The sequence below is a fragment of the Gobio gobio genome (genome assembly GCF_949357685.1).
Source record: "Gobio gobio genome assembly, chromosome: 24".
Lineage (NCBI taxonomy): Eukaryota > Metazoa > Chordata > Actinopteri > Cypriniformes > Gobionidae > Gobio > Gobio gobio.
Window position 1 is genome coordinate 9,023,043 of NC_137120.1, and position 22,748 is coordinate 9,045,790.

At 37.9% G+C, this 22,748-nt stretch overlaps 3 protein-coding genes across 5 annotated transcripts in view; all 3 read right to left on the reverse strand.

Annotated features, from left to right (window-relative positions):
- Positions 1-972: 972 nt before the first annotated feature.
- On the reverse strand, positions 973-4,508 carry LOC307120829 (uncharacterized protein; the record flags this gene model as incomplete). The annotated part of the gene is made up of 5 exons (XM_079808004.1): positions 3,968-4,508; positions 3,144-3,473; positions 2,417-2,548; positions 2,247-2,272; positions 973-1,098 (listed from the first exon to the last, which is right to left on the reverse strand). Exons 1-5 carry the CDS (start codon positions 4,263-4,265, stop codon positions 973-975), a joined length of 912 nt encoding a protein of 303 aa, XP_079664130.1. The 5' UTR covers positions 4,266-4,508.
- A 5,011-nt stretch (positions 4,509-9,519) lies between these two features.
- Positions 9,520-22,748, reverse strand: part of LOC307120270 (uncharacterized protein) — a 911,732-nt gene continuing 898,503 nt past the window's right edge. The window contains exons 1-6 of one of the 3 annotated variants that reach the window (XM_079807213.1): positions 18,751-18,906; positions 15,165-15,497; positions 14,069-14,398; positions 13,723-13,821; positions 13,553-13,581; positions 9,526-12,843 (exon numbers count right to left, since the gene is read on the reverse strand). In XM_079807213.1, coding sequence (XP_079663339.1) covers positions 10,333-12,843; positions 13,553-13,581; positions 13,723-13,821; positions 14,069-14,398; positions 15,165-15,497; positions 18,751-18,802 — 3,354 coding nt within the window. In that variant the 5' untranslated portion in view covers positions 18,803-18,906 and the 3' untranslated portion in view covers positions 9,526-10,332. Of the gene's footprint in view, positions 12,844-13,552; positions 13,582-13,722; positions 13,822-14,068; positions 14,399-15,164; positions 15,498-18,750; positions 18,907-22,748 lie in introns of those variants that run through there. The other 2 variants (XM_079807215.1, XM_079807214.1) reach the window with 2 other exon arrangements.
- LOC307120830 (ribonuclease-like 3) lies at positions 21,988-22,440 on the reverse strand (the record flags this gene model as incomplete). Its single annotated transcript, XM_079808005.1, has 1 exon — positions 21,988-22,440. One exon carries the CDS (start codon positions 22,438-22,440, stop codon positions 21,988-21,990), a length of 453 nt encoding a protein of 150 aa, XP_079664131.1.

Here is a 22,748-nt window from a genome sequence, read left to right on the forward strand (position 1 = left end):
GACTTTGTAACGACGTCTTTAGTGCCTTTTATGGGTCTTGAGAGTGTAAAGTGCCATTGTGCCAATGGAGGACTTTCAGAGCCATCAGATTTCAACTAAAATCACCTCAGGAAGACATATAGTTAACACATGCTGATCTCGTTTGACTCCCTGGAGTGTTATTACTACACCAAGGGCATCTGCCTGCCAGCACGTCTTGACACAGACATCAGAGCAGCACCTCAACAATAGGAATTCAAAAGCACAGCAAAAACACTTCAATCATCAAAATCCCTCATTGAATACAGAGAGGATTAAATATAAATAGGTTATATGTGAATTGATTTAGTAAATGTAGGAAATGGTTATAAATTGATTGTCATTAATTCTTATTTTGATATTAGATCATAAAATCATTCTTGAAGGATATGTGTCTGATGAAGAGACAAGTGATGTTTGGCTTGACCCTTGACCCTTCAAACTCAATGACTGATCTGCCCACGTTGTCACTATATGATAATTGAAATTAACTGATAACATCACTGTTTTCTCCAGAGCGGCTGTACAGCCGAATCAAATTCAGTTGCATTATTTTCCTGTTTAACACTGTGAAGCTGCTTTGAAACAATCTGCATTGTTAACAAAGGTGACTTGACATAACTTGATAAAACTAATACCCATGTTAACTGCATAATCATGCATAATTGAAAAGTTATAGTTCAGTTACATTATGGTAATGTATTGTAATCAAGTCATTATGTCGGTAGTGTTTAAATTTGTCCAACATAACTTCAACTATTACGTTTTTTTTTTCCCCCTTTAACTTTCTTGTTCTTGTTTGTTATCGTGAACATTGTAACTGTGCTGTAACTGTGCGTGTAACAGTGCAACTGCCAGTGATTGAAGAAATGGCAATACTGGGGGGGAAATAATCCTGCACTGTTCCTGTCTGGATCCTTTAATAATCTCTGCACCGTTACATTCTGGAAATCCTCAAGCACTCTTGATATCGCTGCTGCTGGTGTCCTGTTGTGTCTCAGTCTGAATAAGGGGCGTCCCATTAGTGACATCCATCTGCAGAGGCTCGGTCGAACTACTGGACGCCTTGCCAGGGACATCCTTTTGCACAGAAGTTGAAACAAATGTTCAGGATATTGATGAGTCATTTACACAAACACAAAAATAGTTTTTTCTCTCTGATGTTTGCTCAATGTAAAGAGCCCTGTTCTTTATTCTGAAGTAAAACAGCACAAGAGCAGCACTCTCTTAAAGGATTAGTTCACTTTTAAATAAACTTTTGCTGATAATTTACTCACCCCCATGTCATCCAAGATGTCCATCTCTTTCTTTCTGCAGTCGAAAAGAAATTAAGGTTTTGGATGAAAACATTCCAGGATATTTTTCTCCATATAATGGACTTCAATGGGCTCCAAACGGTTCAAGGTCCAAATGACAGTTTCAGTGCAGCTTCAAAGGGCTTTAAACGATACCAGACGATGAATAAGGGTCTTATCTAGCGAAACAATCAGTTTCTGCGAGAAACCGAGCAGTATTTATGCTATTATTTTACCTCTTATCAGACGAGCGTGATCATCTTTGAGCTCAACCATAATTTCCGCCAAGTGAGGTCAAATACGAGCGTGGTCATAGATGTATACGTCGATGCCTCATTAGCGCCTGCACGGATCAGTAGAATGAGGCATCTACGATCGATATATCTATGACCACGATCGTATTTGACCTCACTTGGCGGAAATTATGGCTGAGCTCAGAGATGATCAGGCTCGTGACATGGACATCTTGGATGACATGGGGGTGAGTAAATTATCTGCAAAAGTTTATTTAAAAGTGAACTAATCCTTTAAATAAGTCAATTAGAATTGGTGTTTCTATGAGATGATTTCTGAATGAAACCAAACATACATTCACGAAGAAAACACACACAAATACACACCACCTAACGAGCACAGTACTCAAGGTGAAGTTCTTTTTTCTTTTTCACTGCAGGGGTAAAAAGAAGTTTGAAATAGTGGATCAGCGATATACTGTTGGCTAACATCTGACACCGCTCACTGCTGAGTGACATTTAGAAGTATATGTAACAAAATTGACAGAAAAACTGTAACATAATCGACACAAACCAATGGGAGTTCAAACTCCTGGAAATCCAAACAAACTTTGTTTTGGCCTGATGTTGCTTGAAATTATGTCACATTTCATCTTTCTTTCTTTTTTTTTGCAGATAAATTTAGTGCATAGTATCTCACCTGAACATTGCTCTGGTTCCCATTTCCTGTTTAAACAATAACAAACTCTTACTTTGATCAATTATATTATTATATCATTTCTACAGATGCTTTTTGCACAATAAATATTAATATCTACATTCATATCAGTCATATTTACATTTTATTTTTCAGCTGTATGTTATACTTGCCTTTTTGTCTTGCTCGTGTAGAATTCCTGTGGCGATAGTAAATCACAGCAGCAACTGCTACAGTCACAAACAGCAGAACAACAGCAACAGCAGCACTTATTGCAGCAGCAGGAGATGAAGACAAACCTGAATCTGGAACAGATGAAGATTATTACTAGAGATCACCTGATAATTGATTTTATCAATACTGTTGACCAAAGTTACTTAAGTAATGCATTTTTAAGAATTAATGAATTTAAGAAGTATTGTGTTATGTTACTTTTTTTTGCGTTCATTTTTGTTTAGTTTTTATAATAAAAAAGTAATGCTGTAATGCTAATAATAATGCTGATGGAAATGCAAATTAATCTGTACAGTAGAGGGCGCCGCTCAAACAAACCTTTCAGCTGAGCTGCCATTCCGGATAATGGAAGAATAGGATGCAAGAGTTCCCTTTCTAAAAATAACGTATTTTTTGCTTATTGCTGAATCAACAATCATATTTTGTTGTAAATTTAAAAGTAATGTGTTACTTTACTAGTTACATAAAAAAAGGTAATCTGATTACATAACTCGAGTTACTTGTAATGCGTTACACTGTCGTTGACTGATATTTACATTTTTCTATTTTCAGTAGAAAGTTGCATGATATAGATTTAACTAATAAATTGTGCCATCGGATAAATGAAGCACTGTTTTCTAAAACTGCTCAAAGGAAAAATGCTCTGAATGACTAAATGAAACTCACCAGTGACAGAAACACTGAAGCTCTTAATGATGCTGAATCTGCCGCTGTTGATCTGTAGTTTATAATCTCCAGAGTCTGTGGTTCTGGTGTTTGTGATGGTCAGAGATCCAGTCTGATGATCCAGCTTCAGTCTGTCTCTGAATCTCTCTTTACACTGATCATCTGCACAGATCTGACTCTGATCTCCAGTGATTTCAGCGATGAGAGTTTCATTCAAATACCACCTCATCAAATAATTTGAGTGTTTTATTACACCAGGATCTAAAGTGACAGATTCTCCCTCCTTCACTGGCATTATCTTCACTTCATCTCGTTCAGCAGCAGAAACACCTGAAACACAAACCAACAGATGCTGGAGGATGTTTTTTGATGGACAGACACATAACATGGGAGAATGAATTATACAAGTGACAAAACATGCTCTCTTGACGGTAAGCCTGAAAAGCAACATTTATCCACGTTTTGTTCTTATAAAGAAATTGAATCCTCTGCACTTTGGATTCCTGGTGAACTAAAAACCCTGAGTATGAAATAATAGACACAGGTGATTATAAACGATCATGTGTATGAGAACAAAATCAACTGTCAAAACTAAATGCCAAAGGAAAAACGAAACATTTTCAAACATAATAAACTAAATTTATATTTAAATCTACAAAATTAACTTTAACAGTAAATGTGTTTTGAATAAATTATCAATATACTGAATGTGAATTAATATACAGGTAAAGAGAAAAAAAAAACATCTCTGATTGTCACAAAAAATATCACTAAACATGTTAATGATGTGATTTAAATATACAAGAACTTTAAACATGACTCACCATGAACAGAAACATTGAAGATCTTTTCGTTGTCACTGCTGCTGCCTCTGCTGATCTTTAGTATAAAGAGTCCAGAGTCTGTGTTTGTGGTGTTTGTGATGGTCAGAGATCCAGTCTGATGATCCAGCTTCAGTCTGTCTCTGAATCTCTCATTACCTTCATTACACTGAACATCAGTACAGATCTTACTGAGATCTCTATTGATTTGAGCTATTCGAGTGTCATTATAATACCATCTGATTCTGTCTTGTTGGTTTGTTGTAACACCAGTGTGTAGAGTGACTGAATCTCCCTCCATCACTGACACTACATCTATATCAACTCCAGACGCACCTGAAGAAGAAATTAACAGTTCATTATGAGATAAACAACGTTACGGGGAAATATGACTGGATTCTCAATGCAACACATGCAAACGAACAGCAGAAGAACATCATTAGCATGAGATACATACACAAACATCAAAATATTCAGATAAACTCATCACAAAACTACAGCAAAAATAAAAGCACACAGTAAGAATAAAAGAAACTAGTAAGACAATTCAGCTGCATGGCTCAATGCATGCTGGGTACAAAACTCATCATCGATGATGCAGCATGACGCTTTTCGTTTCATGTCATCATTGCTGAGATTCATATGCGCTGATTTTGATGTGTGTCTGAATGATACACCCTAGAAAATGAGTTTGTGTGTGATGTCTGCAAGCCTAAATGTCTGACAATGGTCAAAACACACACTGAAAAATACAAACAATAAATGCGTTTCTGTCGAATGAATTAGATACAACAGATTGATACAGAGTACTGTCTGTGTTGGTTATACACATACGCCTATGTCTTACCATGGTCGAGTGAACACAATAATAGCACAAAGAGAAGCTTCATTTTCACAGCGTTTCCAAAAAATCCTTGTATGTGTGATACATTACACATTAGAGCGATGCTGAGCGAAGCGAAAGTGTGACGAAGGATGACTCCTTTTCAGGCAGATAAAACTGACTGTTTGAGAATCAGCCAATCAGAAGTGTCACTGCGCTCTGCGGCTCGCGGAGGCAGATCATCTTTAGTTTCAGTTTCGAGCCGCTTGGAAGAGATTGCTGACGTTAAAAGACTGTGCAGTGTTAATTCATAAATAATATAAGAAAGTTTCGCTGTACTTATTTACAAGTTTCTAGTATTGTGTGCGTGCAACTACCAGTAAGTATACTGAAGTTTGTTGTTAATTTTACCTCACTTTTACCTCAGTAATGTCGCGGCATGTTGCTGCTTATTGTCATACGGTAAAATGGCAGAGCATCGCACCGCTTTTGTGTTTAATTGTTGAGAACGATGTTTATTACTGGAAGTGTTGCTCTGCAAACCTTATGTGCCTTAATTTAAATAATTTCTGTTCCTGCACGATGTGTAACGTTGTTTAATTCAAGGAGTAACTCTGCAGTCTATAATTATTATACGTTCAGCTGAATTTTGGTATTATGTATATTGTTGCAATTAAGTGCAGTAAAGTAAGTAATCTTTGAATAGAGATATCATGTACTGATGCATTCTAAGTTTGTATTTTCTTAGTAATAATCATTTATTATAACACTGTATTCAAGTCATATATAACAAAACTATAACACAATTTTGATTCTGTTAGGCATGTAATAATTCTTTGTTATTTATCTTGAGTTTATATTTGTACTGATTTATGTCTGTATCTTTATTTCAGAACCACACACATATACTTTGAATCTTTATTCCAATAAACATCTGAACGGAACATTTTGTATGCATTCTAATCGATGCCCCCTGGTGGTCACAACCTTCCAAAGATCAGTCAAATTATACAGTCCTTAACAATCACCAAAACAGAAAGTAATATTTTGGGATGATCTACGTACGCGATGACGTTTCGTCACCTTCTTTAACCCCTTTATCGCGGTCGGGTGTCCTCAGTGTAAACGGGCCGCCTACTTTATGTCAACAACTGTATTACCGCGTTTTCTTCTGGACACAGATGTTTCACTAAGACTTGGACTGTGGCATGATTGTAAACAAGAACAAAAAAAATTAAAATTGTAAATATGTGAGCGAGCATTATGGGCTTTACCTATGGGACTAACCACTAGCATTATATACAATTGAATGTTTATTTTCAGCAGGTTTCAATGTTCTAGTTTTAATGATCAGTGGACAAACAGCAGGTCATTAAGGGGGCGTTCAACTGTCAATATACAGAGATGGACTGATGAAATGGTCCCTGAAATCTTCAGTTTATTTCAAGTTGCTTTATAATACAGGGAGTTTAACAAGTATGTTTATATTTAGTGCAAAACAGATGCAAACATATACTACTTTTTTACCTTTGCACAAAAATGTGGTTTAGGTGGACAAACAGATTCTACATGATTACATGATATTAATTTAAGTGTTTGAGGTGTCCGTATTTTGTATCAAATGATTTATAATCCTTTATAATTCAAATATTTATATATGCACTTTTGATAGATACTGACCGCTGCAGACCGGGAACACCCCACATGAGATATATATACCGATCAGGTGAATAATCAAGTGAAAAACCCTGATTCTCTCTTCATCACGGCTCCTGTTAGTGGGTGGGATATATTAGGAAGCAAGTGAAAATTTTGTCCTCAAAGTTGATGTGTTAGAAGCAGGAGAAATGGGCAAGCGTAAGGATTTGAGCGAGTTTGACAAGGGCCAAATTGTGATGGCTAGACGACTGGGTCAGAGCATCTCCAAAACTGCAGCTCTTGTGGGGTGTTCCCGGTCTGCAGTGGTCAGTCTCTATCAAAAGTGCACACCTTCAGAGGTCTAGTGGAGTCCGTGCCTTGACGGGTCAGGGCTGTTTTGACAGAAAAATGGGGACCAACACAACAGCAGTTAGCCAGAAAAAAAAACTCTGTTCATTCAACATAATAGGCCTATACATGAAATAAAACCATTCAGTGTTAGTTTAGCTCAGTTATTTCTGATAACAAACTCTAAAATCATGTAAAATTCACAGATTTTTAGCAGTTACGAATTAATCAGATCTGTTTTAATAGCTTTTATTACATCAACATATACAGAAATCTTTCAAGTTAATTTCCTGACAATAGTGTATACAGGCTCAAGTTTAACAGCATGGCTGCCATGACAATCTTTCAGAACTTGCCATGAAAGAGGTATTTGATGTCACTTCCTCTTGCTGCCCCATAGCATCTATTCTGTGGTAGAATTTTCTTCATTAATTAATTGCCAAAAGTTGTGGGACGTCTGCCTTTACATCCACGTGAACTTTAATGATATCCCATTCTTAATCCGTAGGGTTTAATATGGAGTTGGCCCACCCTTTGCAGTTATAACAGCTTCAACTCTTCTGTGAAGGATTTCCACAAGGTTTAGGAGTGTGTTTATGGGAATTTTTGACCATTCTTCTAGAAGCGCATTTGTGAGGTCAGGCACTGATGTTGGACGAGAAGGCCTGGCTCGCAGTCTCCGCTCTAATTCATCCCAAATGTGTTCTATCGGGTTGAGGTCAGGACTCTGTGCAGGCCAGTCAAGTTCCTCCACACTAAACTCACTCATCCATGTCTTTATGGACCGACGCTTTGTGCACTGGTGCACAGTCATGTTGGAACAAGAAGGGGCCGTCCCCAAACTGTTCCCACAAATTTGGGAGTGTGAAATTGTCCAAAATGTCTTGGTATGCTGAAGCATTAAAAGTTCCTTTCACTGGAACTAAGCGGCCAAGCCCAACCCCTGAAAAACATCCCCACATCATAATCCCCCCTCCACCAAACTTTACACTTGGCACAATCCAGTCAGGCAAGTACTGTTCTCCTGGCAACTGCCAAACCCAGAATCGTCCATGGGATTGCCAGACAGAGAAGTGTGATTGGTCACTCCAGAGAACACGTCTCACTGCTCTAGAGTCCAGTGGCGGCGTGCTTTACATCACTGCATCCGATGCTTTGCATTGCCCTGGGGAAACCCTTTCCATGAAGCTCTACACACTGTTCTTGAGCTGATCTGAAGGCCACATGAAGTTTGGAGGTCTGTAGCTATTGACTCTGCAGAAAGTTGGCGACTTCTGCGCACTGTGACCCTCAGCATGCGCTGACCCCGCTCTGTAATTTTACATGGAGTTGCTGTTGTTCCCAATTGCTTCCACTTTGTTATAATACCACTAACAGTTGACTGTGGAATATTTAGTTGGGAGCAAATTTTACGAATGGACTTATTGCACAGGTGCCAACCTATCAAGGTATGCACGCACCTACTTACAGGCTTACTGAGGGACAGGTGTAGGTGATCAGTCGTCATGTGATAAACAAGAGTAGCTATGGAAACTGACAAGACAGCAATGGAAACAAGGAAATGGGAACTAAATACACAAGAAATAATCCCCCAGTTGTGTCTTGCCTCGTTACCTTGTTAGCCCCTGTGTATATACAGCCCTTGTGTGTCTCTTGTTGCTTTGTTAGGTTTTGTAAATTATGGTTTGCTTGTGTTTCTGTTCCCTTGCGCCCTGTGTTTCTAGTTATTTTATTTATTTATTTATACTTTCATTAAACACCCAGTTAGACCCTCGGCTAGAACCTCTACGTCTGCCTTCTCTGGCTCCCGTACATTACATCCCCTTCACTTTTCCACATGGACTCATAAATTTGCAGTGACATTCCAATGATAATTTATAATACAACATTGTAGCGTCAGCTACCAAGCCAATGCTTATCGCTGTGTTCATGACTAGTGTGTGAATTTGTATTCAGTTGAATGAGGACATCCGGTTTTTGTACAGATTTGATTGATAACGTCTGTTAACTGATATAAAGAATTAAATAAAGTCACTGCTGTATTATTGTGATGAGATTTCAGGTGACGGATTTGAAAATTTCTTGTAAAAACAAAAATTCTTCTCCACTTTTTGAACTGAGTGTATTTTAATAAATATTAGTTATGTATCAAAGTATCAAATAAAATGCAAACTTGCATTGATGAAGTTAATATTGTTATTAATTCTTAAAAAAGGTGACAATGATAAAACAGTTTCAAACCATAATCATTAAAACAATTGTTTACATAGGCAATACATTTTAGCAAGGCTTGTTTCAGTGCATGCATTCCAGTTGTTTCTATGAATCGCACCCATCCATTTACTTTTATTTTCTGTAGCTTTTAGCAATCTGTAAAAAGATAGCTCTGATTACTTGTTTTACCTGTTTGCATATAATTCCTCCTATACAGTTATTGTTCCGACTATAAAATCAATTCAATATGGCATCTCCTTTAAAGAGTGTCTGATAGACAGATATGTATACTTTACTAGAGCGCCATCTAAAGTCATAACTGGAAGAACAGCCATCAACTTCATCTAAAAAATAATTATACAAAATAAAACGCTTTTAAAATAACTTGATCAGACTCATGTGTTCATATTGCTATGTATTAGAACATCTAGTCAAAATCAAAGGCTGAATCCTACAATGTTAAAGGTGAAAGTTCAGTTCACATTGAGTTAAAATTACATTCCAGAAAGTACAAGGACACAATGATCAGTCTACAAAAGATTCAATGTTCACTTTATTATCTAATAACAAACTCAATGTTGAGATGCAAGTGTTCGTTAAAGAGGTGCTAAAACAAAGTTACAACACATTTGTTACAAGAAAGTACAAAGAAAAACGTTCACTTTTGCATGTCAACAATAAGGACATTCAGCAGCCTGTGTACAGGGCCGGCCCAGGCTCTGTCAGTGCCCTAAGTGAGATTTTAGATAGCGCCCCCACAAACCAACTCAATAAATAAATAAATATCTTTCATATGAACTGCAGTTTACCATGATATGAATACTGATAAAAGTTAGATAAAGTGCAATAAACTAGCCTCTTACCTGTCATCCCCATTTCTGAGCATACACTGGAAAATTACAGGCTAATTAAACTTAAATGATTACAATGACTACAGTCCTAGTCATGTTTTCTTTTAAAAGACACAGGGGTTTTTTGGTCAAGTAAACAAAAAAAAAAAACATTACAGAAATCTAAATTTATTTGAAAGAAAATACACTGCACTTGCAGTTTAAAAAAAGCAAAAATGGCCCACGGTACTGGAGTTTTTCAAAGGTTTTTCAAAAGAGTACAAAAACATCTGCCATGAAGAGTCCGTAACTTGTGATTTCACTTATTTTATTTCAAAAGAATAGTTTAAGTGGCTGATGCTAATGATAAAACGAATACCTATGTTAACTGCATAATCATGCATAATTGAAACATTATGGTTCCGTTACATTATGGTAATGTATTATAATCGAGTCATAATAGTGTTAAAATGAGTCCAACATGACATTCTTGGTCAACTTTGTTTTCGTAAATGTTATGGAGTCAGTGATGTTATTTTCTCAGGCTTGATCTGACTACCGGACTTCTCGTCATGCTTTTGATCAGGCTCGATCTGACTACCGGACTTCTCGCCATGCTTTTGATCAGGCTCGATCTGACTACTGGACTTCTCGCCATGCTTTTGATCAGGCTCGATCTGACTACTGGACTTCTCGCCATGCTTTTGATCAGGCTCGATCTGACTACCGGACTTCTCTCCATGCTTTTGATCAGACTCGATCTGACTACTGGACTTCTCTCCATGCTTTTGATCAGACTCGATCTGACTACTGGACTTCTCGTCAAGCTTTTGATCAGACTCGATCTGACTACCGGACATCTCGTCAAGCTTTTGATCAGACTCGATCTGACTACCGGACTTCTCTCCATGCTTTTGATCAGGCTCGATCTGACTACCGGACTTCTCTCCATGCTTTTGATCAGGCTCGATCTGACTACCGGACTTCTCTCCATGCTTTTGATCAGACTCGATCTGACTACTGGACTTCTCTCCATGCTTTTGATCAGGCTCGATCTGACTACTGGACTTCTCGTCATGCTTTTGATCAGGCTCGATCTGACTACTGGACTTCTCGTCAAGCTTTTGATCAGACTCGATCTGACTACCGGACATCTCGTCAAGCTTTTGATCAGACTCGATCTGACTACCGGACTTCTCGCCATGCTTTTGATCAGACTCGATCTGACTACTGGACTTCTCGTCATGCTTTTGATCAGGCTCGATCTGACTACTGGACTTATCGTAATGCTTTTGATCAGGCTCGATCTGACTACTGGACTTATCGTAATGCTTTTGATCAGGCTTGATCTGACTACCGGACTTCTTGTCAAGCTTTTGATCAGGCTCGATCTGACTACTGGACTTCTCTCCATGCTTTTGATCAGACTCGATCTGACTACTGGACTTCTCTCCATGCTTTTGATCAGACTCGATCTGACTACCGGACTTCTCGTCATGCTTTTGATCAGACTCGATCTGACTACTGGACTTCTCGTCATGCTTTTGATCAGGCTCGATCTGACTACCGGACTTCTTGTCAAGCTTTTGATCAGGCTCGATCTGACTACTGGACTTCTCTCCATGCTTTTGATCAGACTCGATCTGACTACTGGACTTCTCTCCATGCTTTTGATCAGACTCGATCTGACTACCGGACTTCTCGTCATGCTTTTGATCAGACTCGATCTGACTACCGGACATCTCGTCAAGCTTTTGATCAGGCTCGATCTGACTACCGGACATCTCGTCAAGCTTTTGATCAGGCTCGATCTGACTACCGGACATCCCGTCAAGCTTTTGATCAGGCTTGATCTGACTACCGGACATCCCGTCAAGCTTTTGATCAGGCTTGATCTGACTACCGGACTTCTCGTCAAGCTTTTGATCAGGCTCGATCTGACTACTGGACTTCTCTCCATGCTTTTGATCAGACTCGATCTGACTACTGGACTTCTCGTCATGCTTTTGATCAGACTCGATCTGACTACCGGACTTCTCGTCATGCTTTTGATCAGACTCGATCTGACTACCGGACATCTCGTCAAGCTTTTGATCAGGCTCGATCTGACTACTGGACTTCTTGCCATGCTTTTGATCAGGCTTGATCTGACTACCGGACTTCTCGTCATGCTTTTGATCAGGCTCAATCTGACTAATGGACTTCTCTCCATGCTTTTGATCAGGCTCGATCTGACTACCGGACATCTCGTCAAGCTTTTGATCAGGCTCGATCGGACTACTGGACTTCTCGCCATGCTTTTGATTAGGCTTGATCTGACTACCGGACTTCTCGTCATGCTTTTGATTAGGCTTGATCTGACTACCGGACTTCTCGCCATGCTTTTGATCAGGCTCGATCTGACTACCGGACATCCCGTCAAGCTTTTGATCAGGCTCGATCTGACTACTGGACTTCTCGCCATGCTTTTGATCAGGCTCGATCTGACTACCGGACTTCTCGTAATGCTTTTGATCAGGCTCGATCTGACTACCGGACTTATCGTAATGCTTTTGATCAGGCTTGATTGGACTACCGGACTTCTCGCCATGCTTTTGATCAGGCTCGATCTGACTACTGGACTTATCGTAATGCTTTTGATCAGGCTTGATTGGACTACCGGACTTCTCGCCATGCTTTTGATCAGGCTCGATCTGACTACCGGACTTCTCGCCATGCTTTTGATCAGGCTCGATCTGACTACTGGACTTCTCGTAATGCTTTTGATCAGGCTCGATCTGACTACTGGACTTCTCGCCATGCTTTTGATCAGGCTCGATCTGACTACCGGACTTCTCTCCATGCTTTTGATCAGGCTCGATCTGACTACCGGACTTCTCTCCATGCTTTTGATCAGGCTCGATCGGACTACCGGACATCCTTTTAGCAGCAACCTTTTGTGGATTCTGAGGCTGATGAAGAGACGTCTCATTAGTGACACCATTCACTGAGTTGTCAATAAGGGGCTCTTTTTCCACACAAATCTCCTGAAAGAAAGAAAACAAATTAAGTTAAAACAAATGTTCAGGATTGATGATTCAGTTACACAAACAGAATGTAATGCTGATGTTTTCTGAATGTATAGACCCCTGTTCTTCATTCTGAAGTAAAACAGCACAAGAGCAGCGCTCTCTTAAATACATCAATTAGAATTGGTGTATCGAATTGATGATTTCTGAATGAAACCTCACATACATTCACACAGAAAGCACACACAGATACACACCACCTAAGACCCGATACACAGTACTCAAGGTGAAGTTTTTTTTCCTTCTTCAATTCAGGGGTAAAATAAGTTTGAAATACGTGACCAGTGATACACTGTATGCAAACATACAGACGCTAACTGCACTGCTGAGACCAACGTTTAGATAAATATGTAAATATGTGCTGCACCCTTTCCTTTCAATAACAAAATAAATATAAATGACAGCGGTGAGAAAACAGCTACACCTAACTATAACATAAATCACCACTAACCAATGGAAGTTCAAAGCAAGCCGTTTCAAACTCCTGAATCAACTCGAAATTAAATTTGTTTTGGCCTGATTTAGTTTGAAATTATGTCACACCAATTTGAATTATAATGTTGTAGGGCTTTAACAGTTCTCACAGTTGTCAGTCTGCTGTAAATTCAGTTTTGTTTTGTTTTGTTTTGTTTTTTTGCAGATAGATTTAGTGCACATAGTATCTCACCTTACATTCCTTGCATGGATTCCCAGTTCCTGTTTGAAGAACCACAAATTCTTACTTTGGTCAATTAGAAAACAAATACATACTTTAACATATTTCTAGTACTACGGATTCTTTTTACACAATAAATCTCATATTTACATTTTGTATTATCAGCTGTATGTTATACTCGCCTGTTGCAGATTTCCAGCGATAGTAAATCACAGCAGCAACTGCTACAGTCACAAACAGCAGAACAACAACAATAGCAGCACTGAAAGACAAACCTGAATCTGGAACAGATGAAGACAGACAGTCTTTTATTACTGTCTGACATTATTACTAGAGATCTTGATAATGGATTTTACCAATACTGTTGACTCATATTTACATCTATTTTCAGCAGAAAGTTGCATGATATTGATTTAACTTGTAAATTGCGCAATCTGGTGTGTTTTTAAACAGGAGCAGTTGCTAAAACAGCATCACAGCACTGTTTTCTAAAATCATTCTAAGACTGAATGATTAAATGATACTCACCAGTGACAGAAACACTGAAGCTCCTGACGATGCTGAATCTGCTGCTGTTGATCTTTAGTTTATAATCTCCAGAGTCTGTGTTTGTGGTGTTTGTGATAGTCAGAGATTCAGTCTGATGATCCAGCTTCAGTCTGTCTCTGAATCTCTCTTTACACTGATCATCTGCACAGATCTGACTCTGATCTCCAGTGATTTCAGCGATGTGATTGTCATTAAAATACCACGTCATCACATAATTTGGGTGTTTTATTACACCAGGATCTAAAGTGACAGATTCTCCCTCCTTCACTGACTTTCTCTTCATTTCATCTCGTTCAGCAGCAGAAACATCTGAAACACAAACCAACAGATGATGGAGGATCTTGTTTTGAGGGACAGACACATAACATGGGAGAACGGATTATATGAAAGAGATAAAACATGCTCTCTTGACTTTAACCATTTATTCACCTCTTTCTAAACATATAAAATCCTCTGCACTTTGGATTCCTGGTGAACTAAAAAAACCACTGAATATGAAGTGAAGTTCCAAACGTAATTTAGGGAGAAGCGAGCCCATCTAATCTTCCAATCAACAGCCAAAGTATATAAACAGCTGCTTACCTCTCCTCAGTCTCAGATGTTCCAGCATCCCACCACCTCCCCAAACTACCTTTATCTCACGTACCTTGCCCTACATAATCTTTTAGTCACTGTGGGGGTATATCAGAGCTCGAGTTGAAGCTGACTCATTGAGCCACTCATCAGTAGACCAAGCCAAATAAGCTTAATCTAAATATTTTAAGATTATATGGGCAAACAAATCTGTTAAATAATTATTATAAACGATTATGTGTACGAGAACAAAACCAACTGTCAAAACTAAATGCCAAAGGAAAAACTAAACGTTTTCAATCATAATCAACTAAATTTATTTTTAAATCAGCAAATTTCACTTTAACAGTACATGTGTTTTGAATAAATAATCTTTATACTGAATGTGAATTAATATACAGGTAAAGAGAAAAAAACATCTCTGAATGTAAAAAAAATATCATTAAACACATTAATGATGAGATTTAAATATACAAGATTGGCTTTAAACATCATGACTCACCACGAACAGTAACACTGAAGATCTTTTCACTGTCGCTCATGCTGGTTATCCATAGTTTATATTCTCCAGAGTCTGTGTTTCTGATGTTTGTGATGGTCAGAGATCCAGTCTGACGATCCAGCTTCAGTCTGTATCTGAATCTCTCAGTACCTTCATTACACTGAACATCTGTACAGATCTTACTGAGATCTCTATTGATTTGAGCTATTCGAATGTCATTATAATACCATCTAATTCTATCTTGTTGGTTTCTTGTAACACCAGTGTGTAGAGTGACTGAATCTCCCTCCATCACTGACACTGACACTCCATCTGCACCAACACCAGACACACCTAAGAAAGAAATGAACAGTTCATTATGAGCTAAACAAAATAATACAGAAAAGTGCTGTGAAAATGTTTCTACAGATTATATATATTGTAGGTAGAAAAATATGTCTTGATTCATAATGTTCCACATGCAAAAACACACGGCATAAGAACATCATTCATTTACAGCACCATGTTCCTGGAGATCAACTTTCCCGCAGAGTTCAGATCCAACCCTGATCAAACACACGTGTCTGTAAGATCTTAATGAGCTTCAGTTTGGTTGGATCAGGGTTGGAGCTGAACTTTACAAGATTAGATCTCCAGAAACAGGCTCAGTATAAGATTAGTATTGTGACAATCTAAAGTTTTCAAAAACACATTGTTCACAGAAAGTTCCCTTCACAACGGCCAGGCACACACAGACATCACAAATCAGAGTACGAGTCAACAAGTCAGACAGTCAACAAAATATTCAGATAAGCAGATACACTCTGAACATCACAAAACAAGCTACTAAAGTCACAACTAAACAACAGCAAAAATGAAAATAAATAGTAAGAATAAAAGAAAACAGTAAGACAATTCAGATGCATGATTCATTCATGCATTCCTCCATCCTCCAGCATGTGACATGGAAACCGATCTAAGTTAGCCATCTTGAAGGACATCTCAATTCTCTAAATGCACTGTGAGGAGGCAAGGAGCGAGGATGCTCAGGTGTTGTAATGTACTGCTCCAAGAGACAAAGGTAGAGAATCCAAACGCAGCTTTATTTTAGAATAATCCACAAACATAGTCAAAAACAGGCAAGAGGTCAGAACAGGTAATCAGTCCAATCAGGCAAACAAAACAGGAGAGACAGGCAAAAGGGTAATCCACGGAACGGGCAAGTAATCCAAGACCAAGAGACATGAAACCAAGGAAAACGCTCAGAAATGCAGTGTTACACAAAACAAGACTTCGCAATGAATGACTGAGATAACCAGCCTTATATAGGCTGAAGTGAACATGAGGGCTAACGAGTCCAGGCAGTAGTCTATGTAGTCTGTATGACTGTCCGGTAATCTGGTAATCACGGGCACTCACACTGGTGAATTGTGACAGGTGTACAGCCGTGCTCAAAAGTTTACATACCCCTTACAGAATCTGCAAATGAATTATTTGGACCCACTTTATATTAGGTGGCCTTAACTACTATGTACTAACATTTTAATTAAGAATTTGATACAATGCACTTATTGTGTACATACATGTCTTTACATTGTACTTACATTTTTAAATATACCTGTATGTAATTACATCTGTAATTCATTTATGTAGTTACATTTGTAATTACACTGTTGACCCTTCCCTTACACCTAACCCTACCCTTAAACTTACCCATACCACCACACCTGTCCCTAACCCTACCCATATCAAACCTCAATATCAGCAAAAGTCTTTTGCAATACAATATAAACACAGAAAGTACATTGTACTTATTTTTCGATGTAAGTACATAGTAGTTAAGGCCACCTAATATAAAGTGGGGCCAATTATTTTAACAAAATAAGAGGGATTATACAACATGCATGTTATTTAGAACTGTCCTGAATAAGATATTTTACAAAACAAGATGTTTACATATAGGCCACAAGACAAAAATATAGCTGAATTTATAAAAATTACCCCGTTCAAAAGTTTACATATACCCTTGATTCTTAATACTGCGTGTATTTCTCTGGATGATCCAGGCTGTTGTTTTTTGTTTGTTGTTTTTGTGATGGTTGTTCTTGAGTCCCTGAGAAGTTAAACTGACCAGTGTTCTTCAGAAAAATCCACCAGGTCCCAAAATTATTCAGTTTTCCAGCATCTTTTGCATATGTGAACCCTTTCCAGCAGTGAGTGTTTTTTTCACACTGAGGACGATTGAGAGACTCTAAACTATTAAAAAAAAAGTTTGAAGTATTTCAAACATTCAATTGAATCATGGGAGCACATACTTAAGTTTTCGTTTTAAAGAAGACCATTGGCAGATTATTTCTGAAGTCAAAAAAGTTTAAAAAGTGAAAATGAATTTTATTTTACACACACACACACACACACACACACACACACACACACGCATGTTGGGTTTTCATGTTTTATGGGGACTTTCCATAGGCGTAATGGTTTTTATACCGTACATACCGTATATTCTATCCCCCTACACTGCCCCTGCCCCTAAACCTACCCATCACAGGAGACATTCTGCATTTTTACATTTTCAAAAAAACATCACTTAGTCTGATTTATAAGATGTTTTCCTCATGGGGACCTAAAAATGTCCCCACAAGGATGAGGATTTCGGATATTGCCATCTTTGTGGGGACATTTTGTCCCCATAACGTATAGGGATTACCAGTCCACACACACACACACACACACACACACACACACACACACACACACACACACACACACACACACACACACACACAGTTATAGTTGCATAATTTATCTAATTGGCTTTGTGATATGCAGACACTGAACACATAAAATATTTGCTTTATAGACCAAACCTGAAAAAAATCAGGTAAAAAATAGTAAAATTTAAATTTTGAAGCCTTGTCAACAAAATGTATGCCTATTAATAAAGATTGCATTATTTAATTGTTAAATGGCCCTGGGATTGAAAATTGCAGTTTCAATGGGGGCATTTATGTACAAAAGGTCCTGAGAGGAACTATTTTGTGCAAAATAGATTTTTTTCAAGGAAATGGGGGCGAAATAGTAAAATTGCAATAAAAATACACACATGTGCCAAAATGTATCTGGTTGGCATTAAAACACAGGCAAAATTATCAACAACAACAACAAAAAACACTGAAAATAACCAAACTTCAACAACATAAGCGCAGATCCTTTGAGCACAGCGGATGATCAAGAATATTCAAATATATAAATAACATTTCCTTCGATTCCTCTGTCCTCATTTCCTTTCCTTGCATCCTTCCCTCGCAATTCGCATCATACGGGGTGGAGCTGAGACGTGCAACCCCCCCCCCCCCCCCACCCCCCCTCCCACACACACACACACCCCACCCCTGTCATGGTGCCATGTCACTGATTCTTGATGTGTGAATGATCTGAATGATGCCACTGCCTTAAAATGAAGTTTTGCTGTGGGATGTCTGCAGGCTTGAATGTCTTACAATGGTCAAGTAAAAACACACACTGCAAAATGCAAGTGATTATTGCATTTCTGTCGAATGTAACGTGATTAGATAAGATAACATAAGCCTAAATGTCTTACCATGATTGATTAAACAGCAGAGCAATAAAGGCAAACTAAACAGACGCTTCATTTCCCCAATTTTGCTAAAAAAAAAATCATCGCAGCTTTTGATAAACAATAGCGCTGTGGTCCTCCTCAGCACCAACGCTCAAAGCGAAAGCAGCAGCCTATTATGGGACGCTGCAGCGCGACGACGTAATATGACGCTTCGACACTTAACCCTCTGACGCGAACGATCACATAATTGTTGCAAATGTTCATACGATTTTGTAGTGTTTACAATGCTTTTTTGTGTGTGAAACGCAGCCGTCGATTTGTGTCAAAAGTGTCTAAATATACGGTATGTCTACAATTGTTTCATCACAAACACACTTCACTCCAATTATCAGCAATAGGCTATAAGCAAAGCATTTGTGAATTCGTTGATCGAAAGAGAGATAAACAAATGTCTTTCCGAGGTCGTGTAAACAAAGATCACTGCGAATAAATTAAAGATAAGCTTTATTTTCACTGCTTCAATTAAGTGTCGTTCTTCTGCTTCACTGGAGACGCAGTTCTTTCACTGGTCAAAGTGAAATTAATAAACTATAAAATATGTAGGCTAATAGACCGTTTTCTATCACTTTGCCCTTCTACTTTTACCAATACTGAAATAAGCGCAGTTAAGATTGCAAAACAGTATGAGAGAGAGCATTGCTATGACTTTATTTATTTTAAAAGGTTGCAATTATGCAATTTTGTATTTGACACACCTTTTTATTGATAGGTAGCCTATTCAATTGTAGGCTATCATGTCCTCAGTGCAAAATTATCAACTTCCACAAGAACTAACCATGAAAGGATAACTCTAAAATATGTTTTAAATTATGTTATAGGCTATAATTATGTACTGCCTCCAATCATATAAATCATGTGAACCTATAGTTAATACATTATACACACAACTGTCATTTGTAAGCATTTATCATAGGCTACATGATAATATAGCGAGTTTGGGGTTTCAATGCTTCAGAGAAAGCTGAAATTCCTTTGTGTGTGTACTTTTTTGTGTGACATAGGCCAACATTGATGTAATAGGCTACATGATGTACATTTTTATGAAAAAAAATACATTTATGAAAAAAAAATTATGAATTTTTTTTTATTTCATAATTTTCCTCTGGGCAGAAACATAACTGAAAGTGGTATCATCACACTTAACTTTAGCTTTGGCAGCAGCTACAGCCGGAGAAAGTAGGCTATTGGCTGTTGGAGATGCCGCTACGAGATGCCGCAATTTCAGCTTTGGACAGCTGAGTTAATATCAAAATTGTGCAGCACATCAGAAACTCGTTCTGTATAACTGAATAACAGTTCATATTCATATTTAATAACATTTCAAATTAATATTTAATAAACAGCATTTTTTAATGAAGGCATGAGGTGAGACATTCATTTTGTTGGCACTGAAACATGAAGGTGATATTGACATTTCTTGCTGGATATGTATACATAAAACACAGAACAATTTCAGCTTTTTCTGATGTAATGTAATGCAGAATCAGAAACTCACAACTTTAACACAGTTTATGATAAATTGCTTACACATGATAGTAGCCTACTGTGGTTAGCTATATAATGTTATTTTGTTGAAATGCAGTTTATAAAATAAAAAATAGGCTTTTAAATCAAAATATATGTCCAGCGGCAATGCGGCATTTGTCCAGTCCAAAAATGTAAAAAGATAACAATAAATAACTAAACAAGTTGTGTTCCAAATTTGAGGTTGATTTCTTAAACTGAGATGAGCTAAAATGAGCTATAAATAACTATAAACCTAACAGGCTATTTACACTAAGCGGCTATTTACACTAAGTGCAAATAGTGAGAGATGTTATTTAAACCAAGTATAAATAGCGACTAGATTCTATTTACACTAAGTGAAAATAACATATTTTCTTAGCGATAGATGCTATTTACTAAGTGAAATAGCACACTAAGTGAAAATAGTGATATGTTCTATTTACACCATTTAAAAGTAGTTATTTGCAATGTGTAAATAGTAATTAAATGCTATTTATACTTTATTTTGACAGATACAAACTATTTGCACCTCAGCGTTGTTGTAAATAAACAGGATGCAATAACAACAATGTCACTGATTATATTATAACAGTGTAAATTATTATATTTATTAAAATTATTAAATGGATGCTGCCTTAATGGGACAATAAAAGCCCTCCCTACACCCACCCCATATAATCCTACCCAACAAATGCTTTTATTATTATTAAACATTTCATTAGGAACTTTATTTCCACATTTAGAAAATTTTCTTAATTTTTATTGAAAGTAAATGCCTTTCCGCCCAAAATTATTTTGATTTGTGATGAGAAAAGGGAGAAGAGTGAGCTTTGCAAAAGGCGGATTTGGAACCAAGATCCTTATGCCTTACGCTTTACTGAATGCGCCGCTGAATTTTTTTATCTTGCTTGGCCCAACCAGGCATTGTTAGCCGGAGCTAGTGTGAATATCACTTGCCAACAAGGCATGCTATTTGCACTTGGTCTGAATAGACACTCCAAAAAAGGCAAGGCTTCACCTTAAAGGTGAAGGTTTAGTTCACATTGAGTTAAAATCTCATTCCAGAAAGTACAAGGACACACAATGATCACTCTACAAAAGATTCAATGTTAGCTTAATTATCTAATAACAAATTCAATGTTGAGATGCAAGTGTTCGTTAAAGAGGTGTTTGCCGGTTTATTCCAGAATAATATTACACATGCATCTACAGGGTTTTTATAGATATAAGAGCGTGTAAGGGAACACAGAAGGATCAATTCTCATTTTTGTGAATACACAAATGCATCAACTCAGCAGTAAAAACATGTATCAGCATCTCAGGGGAAAACGGAAAGAAAACACTCTGAAAACATTACAAATCAAAGGGGAAAAGTAACATTAGTAAGCTGACGCATCAGTCCGAAGAGCAGACATCTCTCTCGTCACACTCACACTCAAAATGCGTGCGCGCTCACAAAAGAACAGTGTGCACCATTATCTTAAAGGCACATCAATTTTAACATCATGAACAGTATTCAAGGTGGCCATTACAACTTTCATGTTCACAGCACATGTGAAGAACTGCTTAAAAACCACTGCACGTTAACCTCTGACTCATCAATCACTGATCACTTTTTGTTGCACTTGAAAAACAAAGATAGATAGAAAATGAGAAGCAAACAAATGATAACAAATAAAGCTCTGTGTTTTTTCAGCCTGTCTTTGCATCCATTATGCCTTCTTCATAATGTTTAGGCCAGCCATCTGCACACCCCAACACTACATAACGAGTGGACTTCTTCCCTTTACCATATTCACATTTTGGGGCTCTCACCCCACTTTGTAATTTGCACGTGATCACAGGAAAAGGCTGGTTGCTCTTAAACAGGTTACCGCCCTGTTGAGTTCCACCGCTGCCACAAACCACTCTAATATCATTTGAGTTTGCTTGTATGAAGGTGTTGACAGGTTTGCAGCCATCGTCAGTTCCAGTAATGCCTCTCTTTCTGATTTCACTGGTACACTTCTGCTCATTCATATCAGGGCCGAAATGCTGAATGAAGAATTTTTGATAAGGGGGCTTTATATGTGGTGGTTGAGCATGAGTGGAGAACGACACACTCAAGACCAGCAGCAGAATCACAGCAGACTGATGAATATCCATGACCTGGTGAACAATACACCAAAACACCTTTACTGACATTTCACTGTCAAATCAATTTACCCTGGAAAAAGACAAATTCTCAAAGTTTGTTGCTTCTGTATACTGATAACTCAAGATTATTTATAGACCACCAAATCAGTGATGCGCGGGTCAATGTATAAACAACCCGCACCCGACCGACGTTTTCAACTAACCCGCCCGCAACTCGGACCGCAAAAAAAAAAGAAGAAAATATTGTACCCGACCATCTTCCTGACCCGCATTTTTTAAAAGTAGTAAATGCTCATCGTAGCTCATTGGGCCATTGA